Below are 22,891 nucleotides of genomic sequence, written 5' to 3'. Positions count from 1 at the left end.
GCATGCATGTCTGTATAGATGTGAGTGCATGATTGAGTGTGTGCATATACACATATGTACCGATGTGTGTATGTATGTATACTCGATCAATATACATGCATATATACATATACACTTAATCATACACTGATACCTGTACACAAATACACACATGTATGTGTGTATACATATATGTATATATGTGGGTTGTATATACATAGACACACTTATATGTATAAATCTACCCTGGGTCCCAAAGCCCATTGGTATGGGACTCTCTCTTCATTGGTGCGGATCAATGTCCCAATCCTGCATGAGGGACAAGGAGGAGCTGGAGAGAAGAGAAAGGAGAGTCCCTTCCGTGTCCTCAGGCCTCTTGTGGCTCTTCTCCCCATGTGGCATGGGGGTATCACTGTATGGCTTAAAAGGCAACAGAACACACATCTCTCCCTCCACCCCCACCATTCTCCAAGGGAGCCGACTTCCTGGTAGGAGGGAAGTGGGGGGTTAGGGCTAGAATCTTGGCCACTCTGCTCTCCTTAGAGAGAGAGGGCACTGGGCTAGAATGATGTTTATTTGTCTTCCTTAAATATTATTTGTCCAGGGATGTAGTTTTCAGGTTCAAGCTAAACTTCTGATCTCTGTTCATTGATGGGGAAAAGGACACCCCAGATTTTCACGGCTTGATTTCCTTCTTACCAAATACCAATTCCACAACGAACACACATAGCCCTTAGCCAAGAAATCCTTTTGTCCAAAGTGATAGCAAAAAAAAAATTAGAGAAAGTCTACATAGGAGAACATATATCAGACAATACAGAGTGAAGGAGCTCTCCCAGTGGGAGGAGATAACAGCTCGACTAAGAGAGTCCGAGATCTCAGCCAAAGGGAAATTTCCCAAAGTCTCTAAGGTAGCAAGCTATGGATAGGGACATATTGAAGACTGTCAACTCCTCTTATCCTGGCTTCTTCCCATAGTCTTGTTCTCTCTTCAGCAACCTGAAGTGTGGTAGGTGTCATCTCTCTTCTAACATGTATATGTCTCCATATAGCTATATTTCCCTGTGTGTGTATAGCTATATGTGTGTATCTCTATGTATGTGAACCTCTATTGTGAATATGCATTAGTTAACTGGCAATATGGGGCAAGGGGGGTAATATGCTTTTTTTTGGGGGGGTAATATTCTTAGAACGTAAACTCCTTAAGAGTAGGAACTGTTTCTGCATTTGTTGCCTTTGTATTGCCAGCACACTACATTGTTCTTGGCACGTTGATTGTGTGTGAATTAATTGTGTGCTAATGACAGGGTGCCTATATTTGTGCATAAGCTTGTATGTGTTTATGCTTGACCTGTGGAATTGGATACATACTTAGAATAGGTAGAGCTAGAATTTATATGTAACTCTAAGATTTCCAAAGAGCTTTACATATACTGTCTCTTGTTTATCTTTGCAAACACCCTAGGAAGAAGGTATAATTATTATCCCAACTTTACATAAAGGAAACTGAGGCAAACAGTGGTTAAGTGACTTGCCCAGGGTCACACAGTCAGCAAGTATCTGAGGCTAGATTGGAACTTAGGTCTTCCTGATTCCAGTCGTAGCATTTTATTCACTGAACCACCTAGCAGCATATATATATATATATATATATATATATATGATACATGTATACAGGATAGGATCTATATCCCCCTGCTTTCTGTTCAGGACATGGCTTTGATACAGAGGATGTTCAGATCACAGACATGTCTGCCCCTTGGAGAACGACACTCCCTTCTCTACAGAGGCCTATTGTCCCTGGGCAGCCCAGTGCTGGTCAGTCTACACACTGGTGTGTGATCTGATGTCTGACTCAAATATTCTCTCACTCACTTATCTCTCCCCAAAGTCTCTTCCTTGCCTCAAAGTCCATGGCCAACAATGTCATCACCCTAGAGGTGAAAAAGGTAAGCTCTGCTTCCTTTCTCCCTTTCCTGCTTCATTCCACTCCTTTCTCATCCTTGGGCATCTGAGTCCTGTGTTCTCTGACTTGGAAAGCAGCGGGGTCTGAGCTGGCAGTGAGCGGCCATCTTGGCCTTGGACTGGCCAGGGCCAGGCTTTCTTTGGCACAGCCCGCTGCCTGGCTACCAAGCTCTTGAGGACTGCAGGTGTCAGGCCGGCCCCCTCCTCTCCAAGACCATCTGCTGTCTGGGGAAACAGACATATTGGAAAGGCAGGCAGAAGTGTGGATGAGCAAGCATGACAAGGAGTCCTGTGCCTTGGGGGGCCCCCTGGGCAGAGGCAGGAGGCAACCAAGCAGAAAGGGGAGATCACTGACTTAAGAGCAGGGAAATGCAGGTTTAAGTCCCAGCTCAGTCACTAACTTGCTGGATGTCCTTGGTGAGTCAGTGTCCTTGTCTTTTTCTCCTCCTGTTTCCTCAGCTATGAAACCAAACAAATTAGACCTGATCATTGCTAAGGTCCCTTCCTGCTCTGACTTCCTGTGTTCTAGGCTCCCTTCCAGCTCTGATTTTCCATGTTCTAAAACCCCCTTCCAGCTCTCATATACTGTGTTCTAGGCTCCCTTATAGCATTGACATTCCATGTTCTATTACTTCAAGTGAGTGTGCAGGTGGATGGAGTATTTTCTTTGCCCTTAACTTTACATGTTCTGCCTCTACCCGTGTGCATGTATATGTGTACGCGTGCATGACTGTGTGCCTATTAGGACATTGAGGGATCAAAACTCCTTGGAATTTTTATTTACAATACACCTTTGCACATATTAAATGTTTGCTGATTGGCTGACTGGTGTTCAAATCAAAGTTTGTCAGAGCTAAGACCAGGGTTCTCTCTATCATTTTAGAATTATAGGATCTGAAACTGGGATTAACTTGTAGGGTCAGGTTGTCCAGGTCCCCTCCCTCATTCTGGAGAGGAGAAAACAGGCTGAGAAAGTAGACAGGAGGAGGAAAGGTGACTCTCAGGAGATCGCTTGCCAGTACAAGGCTAGGACTAGCTCCCAGGCCTTCTGCCTCACAAGCTAACGTTCTCACTACACTGCTTTTTTTCCAGATTCTGGATGAAACTGAGAAAGTGAAAACATTTTGAAAATAAAGTGGAAGCCTGACTGTTTTAATGATCCAAGAGCTAACCCAATCCCCAAAATTAATCAATAAAACATCTGGGAGTTTCAAATAAATGAGCAGAACTCATAAGATTTGAAATTTCATTTTAGTTTTTTTTTTTGAAGAAATCAAGGATTTTTGTCCAAGCCTGGATGCAAGCCTTCATTTCAGATTCATTTTTTGGTGCAGAAAGGAACCAAATGCACACAGTCCATTTCTTTTTTTTTTTTTTTGGAGGGGGGAAGGCAGGGCAATTGGGGTTAAGTGGCTTGCCCAAGATCACATGGCTAGTAAGTGTGTCAAGTATCTGAGGCCGGATTTGAACTCAGGTTCTTCTGACTCCAGGGCCGGTGCTCTATTCACTGCACCACCTAGCTGCCCTGGTCCATTTCTTTATTAGGAGGGAACAAATAAAGCTGTGTCATTAACTTCCTGGATGACTATAGGTAAGATATTTCCTCTCTCTGGGCCTCAGTTTCCCTACTTATACTATGAGAGGGTTAGATTAAATGGCTTCTAAGATCACTTCTAAATCTTATATTCTATGTTTTAAGGTACTTTCCAGGTCTAGTACTTTGTGTTCTCTGGTCTAAAATTTCTTCCAGGTTTTGCTTCCTATTTTCTGAGGTTCTTTCCAGGACTGGCATTTTATGACATATGTCATAAGGTTCCTTCTAGCTCTGAGATTCTATGTTCTATGTTCTAAGCTCCCTCTCAACTCTGATGTTATTTGTTATATGTCCTAGACTCAGTTCTAGAATTAATCCATGCCATTTAATCCAAACACTACCTTAAAAGACTTCCTCTCATGCCTGCCTCTTAATTTCTCTGGCTTATTTCAAGCTTCAGCTCAAATCCCACTTTCTGTAAGAGATATTCCTGGGGGGGGGGTAGGGGGGCATGGCACGGAGCCTGCAGCCTTGAGGTTGCATGTCAAATGTGGCCCTTTGACTGAATCCAAACTTCACAGAACAAATCTCCTTAATAAAAGGATTTGTTCTGTAAAACTTGGACTCAATCAAAAGGTCACACCCAAGGACCTAGAAGGCCACATGTGGCCTTGAGGCTGCAAGTTCCCCACCCCTGTTTCCATCTGCTAATGTCTTCCCCTTTCAAATTACCTTGACGTACTCAGCACATATCTTTATGTCCCTAGTTAGTTATACCTCTCCCCCATTAGAGTGTACACTCCTTCAAGTCCCAAGCAGGGAATTTTGGCCTCTCTGTGTCTCTCATGCTTTAGCACAGTGCTGGCACATAGCTTATTGACTAACAAACAGACTGTCACATAGCTGACCAATGGTCATCCAGCATCCTGCTTGAAGACCTTCAGTGAAAGGGAACCATGACCTCTGGAGGAAGGGTTCTTCAAGATCTAACATTCTCTCTTCTCTGCCCTAAGGGCCTTCAGTATATAACTTTCTGGAGCTGCAACCCAGGGGACCTTCCCAGCAGGAGAGGCCCTGGGAACCAGCTGTAAGATAGGAAATAAGGCAGCAGCCTAGGCATCACAAACAATTACAGAAAATTACCTCACTGTCAGTCTCACCATTGTCTCCTCAGGATCCTGCTGGGAGCTTGTGAAGAGACAATGGGGATATTAGAGGAAACTTTTAATTTCAGAGTGTTGAAAGCCTCTCTTGGGTCCCCAAGAAGGGCGGGCATGGGGTTGGGCTCCTAAGCTGTGTTGTGGCACCCACAGATTCATAGAAGGTTGATACGAGAAGGGTCCTTTCAGAGCGTCTGGTCCAACCTCCTCATTTTTCTGATTGAGAAAGTGAGGCCCAGAAAAAAAAAAAAGAGGCTCTCCTCAAGTCCATCCCCATTAGCACTTAGCATAGGGTTGCACAAAACCGCTTAGTGCTCAGTCAACACTAATTTAGTGGGATTGAAGTAGGAATTTAAATTGTATAGCAGAAAATATTTGGCTTGGGCATTAGGAAGGACTTCTAGACCCCAACAAATCAAACTTGCCTTATTTGGAGACTGTTCAATCTAATTCAATCCAGCCAGTGATTTCTAGGCATCTACCCATATTCCTTGGAACTAGAGATATAAAGATTTTTTTTAAAGCCCTGATCCAGGACACATAATATGGGTGCAGAAAACTATGAAATAAAATGGAATGATATGGTGCTAAGTGAGGTCTGAAGAAAGACAAACCATTTCTAGTGGATGAAAGTTTCCTAGAGCAAGGAGCATTTGAACTGAACCTTGAAAGATGAGCTGTTGTTCCAAGAGGCAGGGGAATGATGACCTTTGGAGACCCCTGCCTGCTCTCCTCTTCTTAATAATAGACATAACTTCTTTTTTTCCCTTGAGGTAATTGGGATTAAGTGACTTGCCCAGGATCACACAGCTAATAAGTGTCTGAGGGAAAATTTGAATTCAGGTCATCCTAACTCCAGGGCTGGTACCATATCCACCCCACCACCTAGCTGCCCTGACATGCCCTTTTCTAGTAGCAGACCAAGTGTTTTTTTTTAAGTCCACAATGCCCTGATGGAGGGAAGCTCTAAGCTGTAGTAGGGTGGAACAGGTAACCATGTTTCCTGTATATTCAGATCTCAGGTATAAGAACCAGAGTTCTGAAATGAATTTTTTTTTGGTTCTTGAATTTAAAACCAAAGAAAAGGCAACCACACATCAACCTGAGCCAACTGTAGACTTAATTCATTTGAGCATTTGTTAATAAAAGTTGTTGAATGGATGGATGGATAAACAGATGGATAGATGTATGCAGGGGAGTGTTGTTAAATGTTTAAAAACTAACACTCCCAAAATGGATGGATGACGCATTTTAAAATTTAATCTACATTATTAACATTTTCTCCATCATTTTCTTAAGTCTAGACAATCAACAAAACAATCAATCAGGCCTTGATCTGTAGAGTTTGTCAATTTCCAAAGTGCAAATGCTCACAGTGAAAATTTAACACTTGTCTCTCATGAGCCCATTCGAGTTGACTATAGTCTATGCCTCGATGGATGGATGGATGGATGGATGGATGGATGGATGGATGGATGGATGGATGGATGGATGGATGGATGGATGGGTGGATGGATGGATAGATGTATGGATGGGTTGATGACTGGATGGATGGATGGATGGATGACTGGATGGATGGATGGATGGATGGATGGATGGATGGATGGATGGATGGATGGGTGGGTGGATGGATGGATGGATGGGTGGATGACTGGATGGATGGATAGATGTATGGCTGTATGGATGGGTGGATGACTGGATGGATGGATGGATGGATGGATGAGTGGATGTATGAAAGAAGAGAACCTCTGCTCATGTGGCAATAAAGTGTCATAATGGCTAAGACACTAAGCTTGGAGTCAGGAAGACCTAAGTTCCAGTTCTGTCTGAGACACTAGCTGCGAAACCCTGGGCAAGTCACCTTAACTTCTTAGCCTCAGTTTCCACATTGGTAAAATGGAAATTTTACAAATCACCTCACAGGGCTGTTGTGATGATCAGTTGAGCTAATATAAGTAAAGCACTTGGTAAACCTTAAGGAGCTATATAGCTGTTAGTTATTATGATGATAATGATTATCTGTGCAGCCAGGAACACCAAGTAATGGACATCTCTGGAACTCTGACTGTATCCCTGGGCCATCATGTGGCTATTGCTCAGCCATAGGCAATCTCCAGGCAGGGGGAGTGGGGAACAGATGGGATTCCATGTGGAGCCACTACAGTGGCAATAAACTGGGCAGTGTATAGTTATAGTATCTAGGACTGAAAGGTATCTACTTCAACCTTCTAGGTTTTACATATAAAGAAACAGTTCCTGGATGGGGAGGGACTTGCCAAATGTCACAAAAGAAATAAATAGTGGAACTGAGATTCACATCCAGGGCCTCTGACTGCAAATCTAATGCTCTTCCCATTGCATCACACTACTTTCAACACCTAGCTAACACAAGTCCCATCTCCCCTAGAAGACAGCTAGAAGACATGAATTCAGATCCAAACTTGGACACATACTAGCTGTGCAAGCTACTTACCTTCTTCTGCCTCAGTTAGCACCTAACTCCCAGGGCTGTAGTGTGAATTAAATGAGATCGGATTTATAAAGTCCTCAGCACAGTGCTTGGCACCATTTCCTTACTTCCTCAGGAAGGCTTCCTTAACCAGAACAGGCCCTAAGGATTCCTCCCTTCTATCTCCTCTTATAGCATCAAGTGATCTTCATGTTTGTGATTTTTGCCCTGAATCACAGAATTGTAGATGTAGAGTTGGAAGTGACCTTAAAATTCATCTAGTCCTAAATCCCCATTTTACAGATGAGGAAACTGAGGCTTGGAAAAGGGAAATGACTTGTCTCAAAGGGAATAATTATCAGAGCCAAGATTTAAACTCAAGTCTTTTGTCTCCTAATCTAAATTTCTTTATTTCTTTTTTTCTTAAATTATGGGGGCAGCTAGATGGCACAGTGAATAGAGCACCAGCCCTGGAGTCAGGAGGACCTGAATTCAAATCTAGCCTCAGACACTTAACACTTACTAGCTGTGTGACCTTGGGCAAGTAACAACCCCAATTATCCTGTCTTCCCCTACAAAAAAACCCAAAAAACCTGTCACCTTTTTTTTGCTGTCTTTTGAGGAAATAGTAGTAAAGTGTGAGTCAAGAGAGCTGGGTTCTAGTTTGGACTCTGCCACCAAATCATGTGAGATCTTGATCATATGAAGGGGTCAGATTCTCTGATCAATAAAGACCCTTCCAGGTCTGATATTTTAGGACTCAGAAATTGTGTGCTCAGAGAGTCACCCACAACCCCAGAACTGGGTTCCAATTCTGCTTTTTTCCCTCTGGGGACCTATGCAGAGCTGCAGTGATGTAGTAGTAAGAAGACTGGGACCCTGTAGTTAGGGTTGCCCCTTTTGGGTGGTGTAAGGACTGGATGTGACTCCCAAGTCCCATCCCTGTGCAGGAGCTCGTGGTGTCTGAGGATGGAATAGGGGTAACAGGGTACACAAGTCTCTCAAAGGAGAGAGTGCCAAGATTTTAGGACTGTCCAGAGTCTTAGAAGAAGCCAATTGAAAGAGACCTTAATGGTTCCTGTTGAGATAGGAATAGAAGTTGGTGGAGAGAATGACAAATGGGGCAGAGAAAGAGCTGGTGGACAGACAGGCAGAGACATAGGCTTGATTCAATTATCATCTATATATAGACACACAAATCTATATATGCAGCCCTAATCACTTTCCTGAACTCCCGGCTGGCATTGCCAACTGCCTGATGGACAATTCTGTCTGGACATCCCATCAGAATCTCAAATGCAGTATGTCCAAAACCAGAACTAATGACATTCCTCCCTAAACCAACCCTTCCTCCAAACATTCCTATTTCTGGAAAGGGTACCCATCCTTCCAGACACCAGGTTGGAAAGCTCTGTGTCATTCCTATTTCTTCCCTCTCCCTTTCCCCAAAATAGTCAGTCAGTTGCCAAGACTTGTTGATTCTGCCTTTACCACATCAGTTGAATCTGTCTTCTCTCCACTCACATGGTCTCTATTCAGGCACCTATCAGCCCTTGTCTAGACTATTGTAGTGTCTTCTTATGGTTTCCCTGCCTGTGAGCTCTTCCCTCCAATCTGTACTCTAGTTATACAGTCAATAAACATTTACTATCACCTACTAAGTGCCAAGCACTGTGCTAAGTGCTAGGAATAAAAAAAGGCAGAAGATAATATAGTCCCTGCCCTCAAGGAGTTTACAATCAAATGGACTTGCTCCATACAGCTGTCAACATAATCTTCCTAAAGCATGGTGGGCCTTTGCACTCTCCTCCAAATCTTTCAGTGGTTCCCCATTGTATGGAGGCTAAAATATAGAGTGCTCAGCTTGACATTTAAGGGCCTTCCATGACCTGGCTGCCACTCATATATTCAGCCATATTTCATTCTTTTCCTCTTCACCAAACCTGGGTTTTAATTAGTCTGGACTGCTAGCAATTTCCTACACTTGTCATTCTAATGCCCAACTCCACGCCTCCTAACAGGTTTTCCCCCATGCCTCCCTCCTCAACTCTGCCTCTTAGAATCCTTTACTTTGTTCAAGGCTTGGCTCACATGTCACCTCCTAGAGATCTTTCTCACTTCCTCTGGTTAATGCTTTCTTTCCTCTCCTCAGTTTATCTTATATGTGAATGTCATGTATACCCACCCCTTGTAGAATTGATGCTTGGAGGCAGGTCCAAGGCAGGTGTTTCATTTTTGTCCCAGTATCCCCAGAACCTAGAAGAGTACCTCAATGCTTTGTGCATAGTGGAGAACTGGTATTTGTAGAATTGGATTGAAGCTGATGGACAGAGGAAGATGGCGGAAAGATGGAGACTGATGGAGAGAAAGGCCAAGATAGAGACAGAGACCATCAGAGGCTGATAGAAAAAGAATAGGCTGAGACCAGCAGGGGAGGCAGAAGCAGTGATAGAATAACAGTAATAGACAGACAGACAAAAGGTGAAATAGAAAGGCAGAAACACAGATTGATAGGGAGGCAAAATCTAATTAGAGAGACAGCAAGAACTAATAAAAATGCAGATAGAAACAGGTTCTGAGACAGACAGCTGGGTGTAGTTCTCGGGGATAACAGGGCTCTTTGGCTGCCTAAGGGACCCTTCTCAACCTTGTTCTTTCCCCTTCCAGTCTTACCTATGGAGGTGTGTGCCTCGCATCTGATGCTCAGTTCAGTGACTTCCTGGGCAGTATGGGACCTGCACAGTTTGTGGGGCGTCAGACCTTAGCCACTACATCCATGGGTGAGTGACCTTCAGACCCCAGGAAGATCCATGGGGAGCCAGTCCAGGAAATAAGAGAATCCCCTAATTTACCAGACTAGGCTGGCTGGTACCCTGAGCTCCCTCTTACACCCCTGTGTCCAGATGTAGGAGCTCCTGTGGCCTGAAACTGGATTCCTTAGCCTCCTCAACCTTCCCTTAACACCACTGGAAGCAGTTGCCTTTTCTTCCCCCAAAGTACACCCACTAGAAGTTCTGAACTAAGGTAGAGTACATACTTGCCTTACCCTCTGCAGGCCCTTGGTCTAGGTCTAAGACAGTGATGGCATTGCCCTCAGAGACACCTACCTGAACAGTGAGGCCCATCCTTGGCCAAGGGAGCTCCTAAATTTCTCTGTTTTCTCTGCTTTGGGGGCCTCGTAGGAGATGTGGAGATCGGGTTGCAGGAGAGGAATGGACAGCTTGAAGTGGACATTATCCAAGCCCGAGGTCTAACAGCTAAGCCAGGCTCCAAGACCTTGCCAGGTAACCAGGGAGTTTATAAGAATTACTGAACTTCTCACTTGGGATCCACTGGAATTTGGTGTAGGCTGTAATGAGTTCATCCTCACCTTTTTGGATTCTATCCAACACCTGGTCAACACACTAGTTAGGGGAGGGGAACCTGAGGCCACATGTAGCCCTCTAGGTCTACACTTGAGAACCTAAAGGGTTGCATATGGCCTCAAGGCCTCTGGTTCCCACCCCTTCTAGGTTCTTATTATCTTCCTGGCATGTTAGTGTCACATCCCCAGCCCAAACTGTAGGCCTGACCTTAACCATACCCTTACCTTAACCATATTTCTAGTTTTTGTACCCAAGCCTGACCCAAGTGTTTACTGTACCCTTCTAACTCAACCTTTAGCCCAGACTTGTCTCCAAATCTTGACCATAACCCTGATCATTTCCTATCCCCAATCATGTCTCTAGCCTTTATGAAACTCTCATACCTCAGTTCTAGGCTTGCTTTAACACTTGACCCTGGCCACAGACTCAGCTTGGGCTAGACCCTTAGCCCTAGCCTTGTCATCAATCTGGTCGTGAATTTAGCGATTACTAATTCCACTGCCCTGGCTATTACCCCTAGTCCTGAATACATCTCTCCCACTTTGATCACATGCCAGAAGAATAGTATTCTATACAATAATTAGGTCCTTAAACTTTAAGTCTCCAACCCATTGGATTAGCTTAGAGCCCTAGACCACAGCACCACCCCAGGACATCTCTCAACACTGACCACTCCTTAATCTTGATCTCATTAAGACTCAACCATAACCCTGACCTCAACCACACCCAGCCCGGACTAGAAGGGAAGGGAGCTGCTGTATAAATGGGAAAAACACATGACCTAGAGTTGGAAAACCTGAGTTTGATTCTCAACTCTGTTACTACCCCAGTGACCTTGACCAATTAACCTCTCTGGGTCTTAGTTTTCTCATGAGAGGGTTGGACTATGTGACCTTCAAGTCCTTTTCAATTCTACCACTTATAATTCACACCTAAAACTCAGCCTCAGTTCCAACCCTGGACATATGTCTACTCTGATCATGGGCCTGGCCTGACCATTTTACTCTCTTTTCAATTAACAAGTATTTTTCTTCCTTTCCTCCCTCATTGAATAAAAAGAAAAATGAAACAAAACTCATGTAAAAAGTATAGTCAAGAAAAAAAATTCCTTCATTGGTCTTCTCCAAAAATCTAACCACTTCTTGAATGAACTCCACATTCGAGGCCCCTAACTCTCTACCACTCTAGACTTTGAGGACCAAATGGGAGGAGGGTGGAGCCTCAAAAAATCCTGAGGAGGAAGAGAAGAGAGGAGGGACAGGAAGGCTTGGTCCCTGCTTGGACATAGGACTGTCCCCAACAAAGCCAAAGCTGCTTGTCAGCATCTTCCTCCAAGGTACAATTCCATCAAGGTCCCCTCTCCCTCCCAGCTCATTCCTCCCATTTTCCCTAGTATCACTTAAACCATGCTTTGCATGTACTGGGCTGGTGAGAGTAGGAACGATGGGAAACCCCAGGAGAAGAGAAGACTAGTGGAGAGAATGGTGATGAGGGGTACAGGATGACTGGCTCTCTTACCCCACCCAAACATGGGGCTACCCAAGACCATTTTCTCCATCTTCTTACCACCCATTCTTAAGCAGACTCACCGAGGATCATAGAATTTACAGCTCAAAAGCACCATAGGACATAGCATGTTAGAGCTGCAAAAGACCTTAGAGGTTAATTTGTCAACACTCCTCCACTGCCCCCATTTTACAGAGGAGAAAACTGAAGCCAAGGGGTGTAAAAGGACTTTCACAAGGTTATGTGAGTAAGATGTAGGAAGTTGACCCCTTATCCCACCTTAGAATCCATCCCCGGTGTCTCTTTCCTCAATCCAGACAGAACATCAAGATATACAATGAGGCCTTGGCAGCTTCCTCTGTCAGGGCCTTCCCCCAGTCAGTGAGAGCCAGGAAGAAGGAAGGAGTAGAGCAGAAAGCACCCCAATAAGACCCTCCTGTCCTTCTTCTCTTTTCTAGCGGCCTACATCAAGGCTTACCTGCTGGAAAATGGTGTGTGCATTGCCAAGAAGAAGACCAAAGTGGCTCGAAAGTCTCTGGATCCCCTGTATAACCAGGTGCTCCTGTTCCCTGAGAGTCCTCAGGGCAAAGTATTGCAGGTGAGAATGGCTCAAGGCTGGGGACTCAGCTTTTGTAGGATAAGGACCTGGTCTGGGGTAGGGGAGGGGTGGAGAATCTGGGCTTGGGGGGTATTGAGTAATGGCCTTTAGGGAAGGGGCATCTGGCCTATGGAAGAACTGGGGACTTGGATTTTGGGGCGAGATGAGAACCTGGTACTTGGTCTTTGGGATAAGATGAGAACCTGGACTATGGGAGAAATGGATATCTGGTCTTTGAATGAATGGGAACTGAGCCTGTGGAAAATTGAGGGCCTGGTCTTTGGAAGATGAGGACCTGGCCTTTGGCAGGATGGGGACCTGGCCTTTGGTAGGATGAGAATCTGGGCTTTGGGGAAGACTGGACTCTGGTCTTTGGAGGGATGGGAAGATGACCCAGCTGGAAGAACCAAGGCTCTGGTCTTTGAGGTAACAGGGTCTCAAGGACCTTAACAAAATGTTTCTAAGTTCTGAGAGAATCTAGGAAAAATGAAATCCCTGAATCTGGGTGGGAATAATAAGGGAAATTTTCCTAGAGGAGGTGGAATCTCAGCCTTGTGGAGGAATACCAGGCTCTAGTTTCCTTGGCCCCCATTACACAATACTTTTATTGGTAAGGGTATCATTTTGTTCCCACATCATCCCAAGCCTGAGGCCATTGCTTATATTAAAAAAGCAGCTGACATTTCTGGGGCACTTTTGAGGGTTACAGAGGGCTTTACATGAGTGACCTTTGATCACCACCATAGCCCTGTGGGGTAGGTACCAGAGATACTATTGGCCCCACTTTAATGATGAGCAAAACAAGGCTCTGAAAAGTTAAATAAGACGGTTTGATCCCAGCCTCCATCCTGACTCCAGGACTTTCCACTGTACCACTGCTTATGATTGTTAACATTTCCTGCCAGCAATAACAAACATTTACTAAATGACTACTGTGTACTAAGACCTGTGCTTAGCACTAGAAGAAACACATAATTTACATGATAGATAGTCCCTGCCCTCGAGTCTACCACGGAGGAAAGTTTAGATTTGTGGTGGATTTTCCATGTCATTCCAAATCCTGGGCTAAAGTTGGCAGGAATCTAGAATTTCATGGAAAAGGACAACTTGAGGTATAGTAGAGTAGTGCCACGAGGACCTTGAATGACAGGCAGAAGAATCTAAATCTGACCCAGTTCCAGTTGACTGAGAAGACTGGAAACACTCAGAAGGGGCACTTGCCCTCAAAGGGAGTCCATGATAGAGAGGAAAAGGGCTGCCCAGGCTCCTGGGAAGAGCTTGTTCCATCACTGCCTTGACCAAGCATTGGCAAACTACAAACTGAGGACCAATCTCAGCATGGAAAAACCATTCTACAAAATTTGGAAGGGAGCTGGATTTGGTCCATGGGCTATAGTTTGTCCAAACCAGGCCTGGGAAATCTCAGGTGTTCAGAGACCCTCTAATTCAGCTAGTACACAGCCAAGAATGCCCTGATAGGTGATCATCCATCCTTAGCCTGGAGACCTCCCTGTGGGAGAGGGAAGCCACCACTTCCTGATCCAGCCACGACCACTTTGAGATGGCTCTGATTGTTAGGAAGCTCTAACCTACATCGCCCAGAAGTTCTCCTCTTTGCTGTTTCCCATTGCTCCTATTCTGTCCCTTGAAACCCAGTAGGACAGTCTCAGCCCCCTCTGTGTGACAGTCCTCCAAATAACTTGTCAGCTCAAAGTCTCTTTTCCAGACTAAACTCCCCAGTTCCTTCAACCCATCCTCAAAGGCATTAACTCAAGGTCATCTACCATTTTGTTCACCCTCCTCTGGCTGCTCTCCAAATAATCAACATCCATCCTAAAGTGGAGTACCCAGAATGGATGAACAATACTCTAGGTGGGAGCTGACCAGGCCAGAATATAACAAGGACCTCCCTTGTCCTGGACACTGTACATTTTTTAAATGACGACAGAGAGTAAATTAACTTTCTGGGTCTCTGTATCACCCTATTGACTCATCTTAAGCTTGCAGTCTGCTAAGACCATCAAATTTTTTTACAGAAAACCTACTGTCTAGCTGTACCTCCTCAAAGTTGTACTTATGATGTTGATTTTTGATAACAATAATAATAGCTAGCATTTATATAGCACTTCAAGGTTTGAAAAGCAATTTATAAATATTAACTAATTTTATCCTCAAAAAACCCCTGGGAGATGGATGCTATTGTTATTCTCATTTTACTTATGAGTAGACTGAGGCAGGCAGTGATTAAGCAACCTGTCCAGGGTCACACAGCTAGTAAGTGTCTGAGATAGAATTTGAACTCAGGTTTTCCTAAATCCAGGTCCAGTTTTCTATTCACTGTACTACCTAACTATCTCATATTTTAAACTCAAATGTTCACCCCTGTTACATTTCATCTTATTAACATTCATCTAGTGTTCAGTCTAGAGAGATTTTTTGGGGGGGAGGGGACTATGTCACCAAACTTATTAGCTCTTCCTTCTAACTATAAGTCAGCCGCAAAATGCTTTAGCCAGCTGTTGAGAGCTGATTGTTAAATTTTCAGTGTGGACATTTACACCTCAGAAATTGGCAAATACTATAAATCAGGGTTTGATTTGTTGTTTTGTTGATTGTTTAGACTTAAGAAAATGATGAAGAAAATGTTAATAATGCAGATTAAACTTAAAAGTGTGTCATACATATATCTCCCCCCTCCAGAGAGCTAATTGTTAAACATTCACTAGGACTCCCTTGTATCTGTAACTTTTTATTAATAAAAATATTAAGTAGCACAGAACCAAGTTCTGAATCTATTGAACTAGACCACATCTTGCCTGCAAGAGCAGGAATCTTTGCCAAATGCTATACTAAAATCTAGGTCAACTATGTCTACAGCATTCCCCCACTCCAACAGTCTAGATTAGTTTGGCATGACCTAGCCTTGAGGTCATGATGGTTTTTTGTGATCATGGCTTCCTCTCCTACACATTTACTAACCACACCTTTAATACTACATTTCAAAATTTTGCCAGGAATCAGTCATTAATCTATAGTTTGCAGTTCCTTTGCTTTGCCATTTTTTGGGGGAAAATTTGGGACATTTGCCAATCCTGAAGTATCTCCTAAGTTCTCCATAAATTTTCAAAGTTCACTGAGTGATTCAGTAATCAACTCTGCCTGGTCTTTCAATACTCAGCTAGGTTTGGTGACTTGAACTTGTCAGGAGAAGCAAAGTGCTCTCCTTCTATCTCCTGACTTATCTGAGGTATCACCTCCCCATTAATCACATTTTTTTTCTGTCCTTTCCTGTCTAAAGACAGAGAAACCAGAAGCAAATTAAAAGAAGCTAGTCCTGCATTCTCTCAATTATCTGTAACCATCATTTCATCCTCCCTGTTCAGTGATCCTATCATTTTTTGATAGAACCATAGCAAAGAAATCCTCTTTGTCTTCAATATTTAAAAAAAAAAAAACTCTGAATAGCTTTTTAAAAATTATTTTTTCTGCTTCAGTTAATTCTGTGCTTTAAATTAGACATTCTCTTTACAGGACTTCACACTTTTGTATTTTCCCTCTATTTACCTAGCCTTGCTTCCATCTTAATGTTCTTTAAAAATCTAAGTCAGTTGCTGATCTTTACATTTAAATGGGTCTCTTTAGATAACTCCCTTTAAAATCTTCATCAGAATTGTTTTTCTTTGTGTGCTTTTTGTACATTCTGTTCTTAAGAGCTCCCCAGCCCTTTTGAGCTGACATCTCTTGTGGATTGTTAGGCTAATTTTTAGACTTCTCAATAGCCTGTCATGGAGCTCCCAAGACACTGCAGAAAATCTGTCCCCAGGCTATTTGAGTGAGCATTCAAGGTCAACAGCTAAGCTCAAAGTTTAGCTTCTGGACCAACTCTCCCCCATGCTCCCAGTCATTTTCATATTTCTCAGACCATCCTCTATCTGCTTAGGAAATAACCATGGTTAAGATGTCTAGAATCCTTTACATATGGGTGAAAGGCAGTGTGGGGGAAGATCTGGGTTGGAGTCTTGCCCCTGACACATACAGGCTGTGTGACCCCACAGGTGGTCACTGGACCTCCCAATCAGTGCTCTAGGTAATTCTTGAAAGTTGTACATGGCAGAGCAGGGCTTATTTACATAAATAATGAGAATTTCCTTACTATAAGTGCCCTATGCCAAGGAAATCATAGGTCCAGTCCCTATCTTTATTTTTACATGTGTGAATGGCATTTTAGGGGCAACTGGGTGCCACAGAAGATAGAGAACTGGACCTAGACTATGGAAGACTTGAGTTCAAATCCAGCCCCAGACACTTACTTGATATATGACCCTGGGAGAATTACTTAACTTCTGTTTTCCTTTTAAATTTTATTCTACACTCCCCAAAACCTGTGATATTGGCTAAAAAAAAATATGTAATCATCCCCATTTTACAGATTAAGAAACTGAGACTCTCCCCCTCAAGAGATTGAATAATTTATTTAATGCTAACACAGCCAAGTTTAAGTTTCCTTATATTGGAAAGAGCACTGAGGTGATAGAAGACCAGAGTTCTAATCTTAACTCCAAAGTTAATTTACTGGGTGACTTTGGCAAATTCACATCGACAATCTAGAGACTCAGTATCCTCTTTTGTAATATGAAAGGACTGGATTCAAGGATCCCTAAGGTTCCTTGCTCTGCTCAGTTATTTTCCAGCTCTGACTGTCCCTTCCATCCACCTCTAACAATTCTAATTGTCTCTGATTCTAGAGCTGGGGCTCCCAAGTGCCCTGGCCCCTGCTATAGTCATTGGACTACATGAGCTCTTCACCTCCTTGTGGCAGAATGACACTGGTCCTGAAACTTGGGGCTTTCTGTTAATGAATGTGATACCTCCTAAGAAATAGTTTCCCCGGGGCTACGGTGGGAAGGCCATTGGTGACCATGGGCAGAAGGGATGCTCTTCTGTTCAAAACAGGCCTCACAGGCATGAATTTAATTATAAAATATGAAAGGAAAGAGTTGTATTAGGAAGAAAATTGAGGAGTGGAGAAGTTTTAGGTGAAATAAAGGCCAGATGTGGATCCCATTCTTACTTGCTCTGTGACCTTGAGAAACTCTCTTCCCTTCTCTGTACCTAAGTTTTCTCATCTGTAAAAATGGATTGCACAAAACTCACCATGTGACCTTGGGCAAGTCACTTAACCCCAATTGCCCTATCTTCCCCCCTCCAACAAAAAAAAGCAACAACAACAAAAAAATGGATCACTTGAGGTGTCATTGCTTTAGACAATTCTCTAAGATTGTAAATCACATAGCTGCAGATCCATATTGGTAGAGGGAATTTCCTTAATGAAATCATTGATCTGGTCCCTTCCCCTCTCAAAAAAAAAAGTGGATTATACATCTAGAGCTGGGAACCTTACAGGTCATCTCATCAACCCTCTCATTTTATAGATGAGGAAACTGATGCCCAGAGAAGGTACCTGGCTTGTTTAAGGTCACACAAGAAGTGAGGCAGATCATAGTTAGGTTTGTACCCAGGTCCCTTGACCCTGAATCCAGCCCTTCCTACTGAACCACACTGCCTTACTTCTCCTCTATGATCATACTGGAGCTACTGACTGCCTCAGAGCTGTTTTGAGTAAAGCCTTTTGAAGACCTGAACGTGCTATGGAAACACAAATTCTTCTGTCTGAGCTGCACAAGAGCCCTTTGAACTCAATAGGACAAGGATTTTATCCACATTTTACATAGAAGGAAACCCAGGCTTAGAAACCTTTATTGACTAGATGCTATTTTATTTCCTTTTACAGCTGAGGTTAAGAGAATCAGCCATTCACAAGCTGGTGTCATGTACTCCTCACTGTGGCTTACCCAGGACTCATTTAGAACCCGCCTTCTAACTCCTCACCCAATAATAGTTAAAATAGCTCACCTTTCTATATCCAGGCCTAGAATCCCAGAATATAACAATCTCAGGATTAGGAGGCACATTACAGTTTATAAAGCACTTTCCTCATAAAAATCCTGAGAGGTCATTCAGATATTAGACCCATTTTGCAAATAAGGAAACTGAAGGTCAGAGAAGTTACTCAGATTACCTGTACTGAGATGTTAGCTCTGTTCTATTTATTCCCTGTTTGATCTTAGTCAAGTCACTGACCTTCTCCAAACCTCAGTTTGGTCCTCGTTGGACTTGGAGTTAGAAGACATGAGTCTTTGCTCTGCCACTTACTAGGGGTGTGACCTTAGACAAGTGACTTCACTTCATTTCTCCCTCTATCAAATGAAGGGGTTGGATGGTCTTTCAAGTTTAGTCTGGCTCATGTGACAGACCTCTGGTGGGGTAAACCAGGAGTGTCTGGAAGGGGCTCATTTTTAAAGATACCTGGTGATGGGTTGATGTGAAGAGCGATCACTCCAAGGCTATGGGGGAGAAGGGGACCCATGCTCAACCTTGCTGTATATCTGTTCTGCAGGTGATTGTTTGGGGCAACTATGGACGGATGGAGCGCAAACACTTCATGGGAGTGGCAAGGGTGCTTCTGGAAGAGCTGGACTTGACCAGCCTGGCCGTGGGTTGGTACAAGCTCTTCCCCACATCATCCATGGTGGACCCTGCCACCGGCCCACTACTGCGCCAGTCCTCTCAGCTGTCCCTGGAGAGCACCGTGGGGCCCTGCGGGGAGCGCTCGTAGTGGCTGAACTTGGGGAGGGGTTGCCCAGGGACTATGCCTGGATCTGGAACTCCTGGCACTTCAGATGGAAGCAGACAGGGCTCCCTCCCAAGGAGGGGAGACCTATCCTGTGGGCTCCTCCCCATCCCCTGTTTGGCCCCCTTCCCCACCCTGAGGCCTTCCCTCTCCTAGAGCAATTGGCTTTACCTTTGACCCCCCAGACTTGGGAGTGGGCCTATTGTTCAACTTCTCCCCTTTTTGTGTCCTCCTGGGAGCTAGTTGCCTGGAGCTGTCTCCACTATCCTAGGCCAGGGGCCTGCCTTCCCTATAGTGCCGATCTACCAGCAAGTGTCTTTCTTGTGGCACTTGGCTCCAGTGGCTGTATACCCTGCCTGCAGCCAGTTTGAGAGGAGCCCTGGGAGTTTCCAAGGAGGATGGTGGAGCCAGCCATTAGTCAAGGCCATCTGCATCCTGGAGAGGCCCCAGAACACCAAGGCAGCCTGGAGAGTCTGCCCATCAGTCATCAGGGCTTCACCTCCTCTTGACTAAGTACCTCCTTCTAGGCATGTGTCCTCCTTGGCCGCCACACGTTGTTCGCACAGCTCTTTGGATGTCAGGCCCGACTCATAAAGACTCAGGATGCAGATGGTGCCTCCTTTCTACAAGGAAAAGATCTCTCACCTGGGAGCTAGGAGGCAAGGGTCTCAGTCCTGACTTAGTCACTTGTTAGCTCTGTGTGACCCTAACAAATCACCTCCCTTCTTTGAATCTGTTTCCTACTTTAAAAACGAGGGATTTAGACTAGTGATCTCAAAGACATTCCATTGTAGGAATTGAGGATGCCTTTATTTAGTGCCCAAAAGGGGCTGCTGCCTCCTGGCCCCTCACCTCCAGATCCTGGGGATGTTTCTCTCAGCAGCCCGGAGGCAGTTGGAAGCAACTGAGACTCTAAGGGAATTCTGTCTCCCCACCCTGCCCCGGCAGTGGACGGGTAGTGCTGGGCTGAACTTGCTAGATCTCCTAAGATCTCTCAGCCTGGGATGCAACAAGCCTTGTCAGTCCCCAGAAGGGCCTGAGTAGGCTAAGCCAGGATATCAAGGAAGGCAGAATTGGGAAAAGCTAGAGGTTGATGTGTGGCCAGGGTATTCCATGCCAGCCATGGACTCTATCCCAGGGCCCTGGGATAGTCTATAGTAGAAGAACCCTTGGACTCCAGAGGTCATTTAGCCCAGACTGTTGGCCTCTGGGCAGATGGTAATCTAGCCTCTTCTTTGGGGTTTCTAGGGCCAGAGAACCTTGGTTTTACTTTTTAAAACACACAAAAAGCAACATCTTGAAATAGGTGAACTGAATGCAAAAGAGTCATTTTATGGGGATTCTAGATGGTAGAAAAAGAGAAAGGGTCAAACTAGTGAGTGTTTTCTTTCTCTCTCTCCCCTTCCCTTTCCCCTTCCTTCTGCCTATCTCCAGCTGCATGATTTGGCTCTGTGTCCTGGGGCTCCCAGCTTCAGATCTGGCTCGCTGGCCTGATCCCTGACCCCAGCCATGGGGTAATTTCAGGCAAACTGTTGCATGCTGGGTAGGAACCCTCTTTAATGAAGCACATTCCTGCCTCCTTCTACAGGGAGAGGCCCCTCCTCTTCCCTTTCTCCCCAGTAGCACTGAGGCTGGTCCCTCCTCACCTCCCCCATCCCTGGAATGGAGGGAGTAGTCTAGAGCAGGGCTTTTCCCTAAACCTCTCATCTTTATTAAGTCCAAGGAGGGGAAACACTGGTGTGCATACACTTGGAGGGTGGGGAATGATGGGCCAAATGATGGGCCTAACGGGGAAGGGTTAGATGGAATTCTCTGTCTAATCCTCTTCTTTTCTCCCTGAGGGCTCCAGAGGCAGCCGGCCTGTCTTTTCCTCTGGAGCTTTGAGCAGTGAAAGGGGTCTGGGGAGGTGTAGGAAAATCCAACTAGCTCCATGCCCTCTGAGTGTGGCTGCTGGGGCTGGTCCCTTGGGTTTTGGGGGGGGTGGGGGTGGGGTTTGCCCTTCTGGCTTCTTCCCTCTCTCCCACCCAGCCCAAAGAGGCTTTAGCTGGGGGCACAGAATTACATAGTGTTATTTATTCTTGTTGATACTCTTCTTATGATTATACATTTACAAAGCCCTGCTGGGCCGCTGGGCTGCGTTTGGGCCCTGGTGCCTGGCCAAGGATAGACCAGGGCACTCAGGACGTGGGTTCCAAACCAAGTTTTTTTTTTGGGGGTGGGGAGGGTTGGTGGAATGTTCAAGGAATCCTTTTAAATTGGACTAGAGGGAAGCAGTGGAGATAACTCACCCTGTTGAGCCTCAGTTTCCTCTTCTGTATAATGCAGGAGTCAGACTAGATGGTCTTCCTATGGTTCTCCCTGGTCAGTCAGGTTTGGGGATACTCCTGCAGCTGGAGGAGGAAGGGAAAGTCAGAGCTAGGCTATGAGGCCTTGGGTCTGAGGTTTGAGGCTAAAGCCCCATCTCTTAATGCCAAAGCCAGTGGAGCTAGGCTTTCCAAACCCAGGGCTCAAAGGGGTTCTAGCTTCTCCTAGTTCAGCCCTCTAGCCAGATTGGGGTAGGAGGGAGAGGTAAGAGAATTTCCCAATCCTGGACCTTTGGGGGCAGAGATGGAAGGGGGCTGTCTAGCCTCAGGCCTTGGGGAAGGAGCCTTCAGCATTTCTCCTGGGGTAGCTTCAGAGATGGATGTGTCATTGCAGATGCCTTCATAGGAGAGGGGGACAAGGTCAGGAGAGGGCTGGGTACAGTAGGAATCTGAGATTCTTGTGGAAAAAAAAAAGAGATTTCTTTTCTCATTTGTTTATTACTCACTGTTAATAGTTGATGCCCCCTCATCCTGGGCTGGAGGTGGCCCTGGGGTCTTGAAGGCTTTGCTGACTGACTGTCCCTAGCAGGTAGGGCTTCAAGGCCAGACCAAAGACCTGGGAACAGAATGTGTCTGTGGTCTCAGGACTGGCCTAGCCATAGGGAGAAGTTTCAGACAGCAGCAATTCTCAAAGACACAACTGTAAAGGGAGGCTATATGCTATAGGCCCTGGCGGGAACAGAATAATCATTGATCCCTGATGTATTGAAATAGCAACAATTGGAACCAAGAGACTTCTCTTGGAACCATGTGCTCCATGTACAGATTATGGCCATTTTTTCTAAGGAAGAAAAGGGCTCTTGGGGCTGCCAGCAGGAAAGGCGTCCTGAGGCTGCCGTGGGGACACGTCCTTCCATGGAGCCCTGGATGTTCTCCTTCTCCCATGCCCAGGCTGAGAAGGGGGCAGAGGCAGAGGACACCTGTGTGAAGGAAATTCCTGGGAGTAGTGAGGTGGTCTCATCAATTTCCCCTCCAGACCTCCATGTTGGTGAAGAGGACTTGGCTGATTTCTCCCCCCTCTTGCCTCCTACAAAGGCCTGTTTTATGAAAGAGACTGGGTACGAAGCAATAATCCATCCAGAGGTGGGGTGGGGGCCATGGCCTCAGGACCCCCTCCTCCCGCTGCTTTTCTTGTTCATTCTGTGAAATAAGTGGCCTCCTGGTGGGGTCTTGAGTTGTATCCTTATCTCCCGTCCCCCCCATTCCCACTATTAATGGTCCATTCCTGTCAGTGTGTTCTGTGCTGGGGTGTATGTAGGGGTAGGGTGGGGTAGTAAACTT

At 45.1% G+C, this 22,891-nt stretch overlaps 1 protein-coding gene across 1 annotated transcript in view; it reads left to right on the top strand.

Moving 5' to 3' along the window:
* Positions 1 to 21,208, top strand: part of RIMS4 (regulating synaptic membrane exocytosis 4) — a 60,967-nt gene extending 39,759 nt beyond the window's left edge. The window contains exons 3-6 of the mRNA XM_069072273.1: positions 9,755 to 9,867; positions 10,270 to 10,371; positions 12,417 to 12,556; positions 19,014 to 21,208. Of these exons, the coding sequence (XP_068928374.1) occupies positions 9,755 to 9,867; positions 10,270 to 10,371; positions 12,417 to 12,556; positions 19,014 to 19,232 (574 nt within the window). The 3' untranslated portion in view covers positions 19,233 to 21,208. The remainder of the gene's footprint in view (positions 1 to 9,754; positions 9,868 to 10,269; positions 10,372 to 12,416; positions 12,557 to 19,013) is intronic.
* Positions 21,209 to 22,891: the final 1,683 nt, after the last annotated feature.

The sequence above is a fragment of the Petaurus breviceps genome, unplaced genomic scaffold, assembly GCF_028583685.1.
Source record: "Petaurus breviceps papuanus isolate PSGF00001 unplaced genomic scaffold, PetGlider_PUasm1.0 90845, whole genome shotgun sequence".
In the NCBI taxonomy this organism is placed as follows: Eukaryota; Metazoa; Chordata; class Mammalia; order Diprotodontia; family Petauridae; genus Petaurus; species Petaurus breviceps.
Note: the sequence above shows the minus strand (reverse complement) of the source record. Positions and strands in the feature narration are given on the sequence as shown.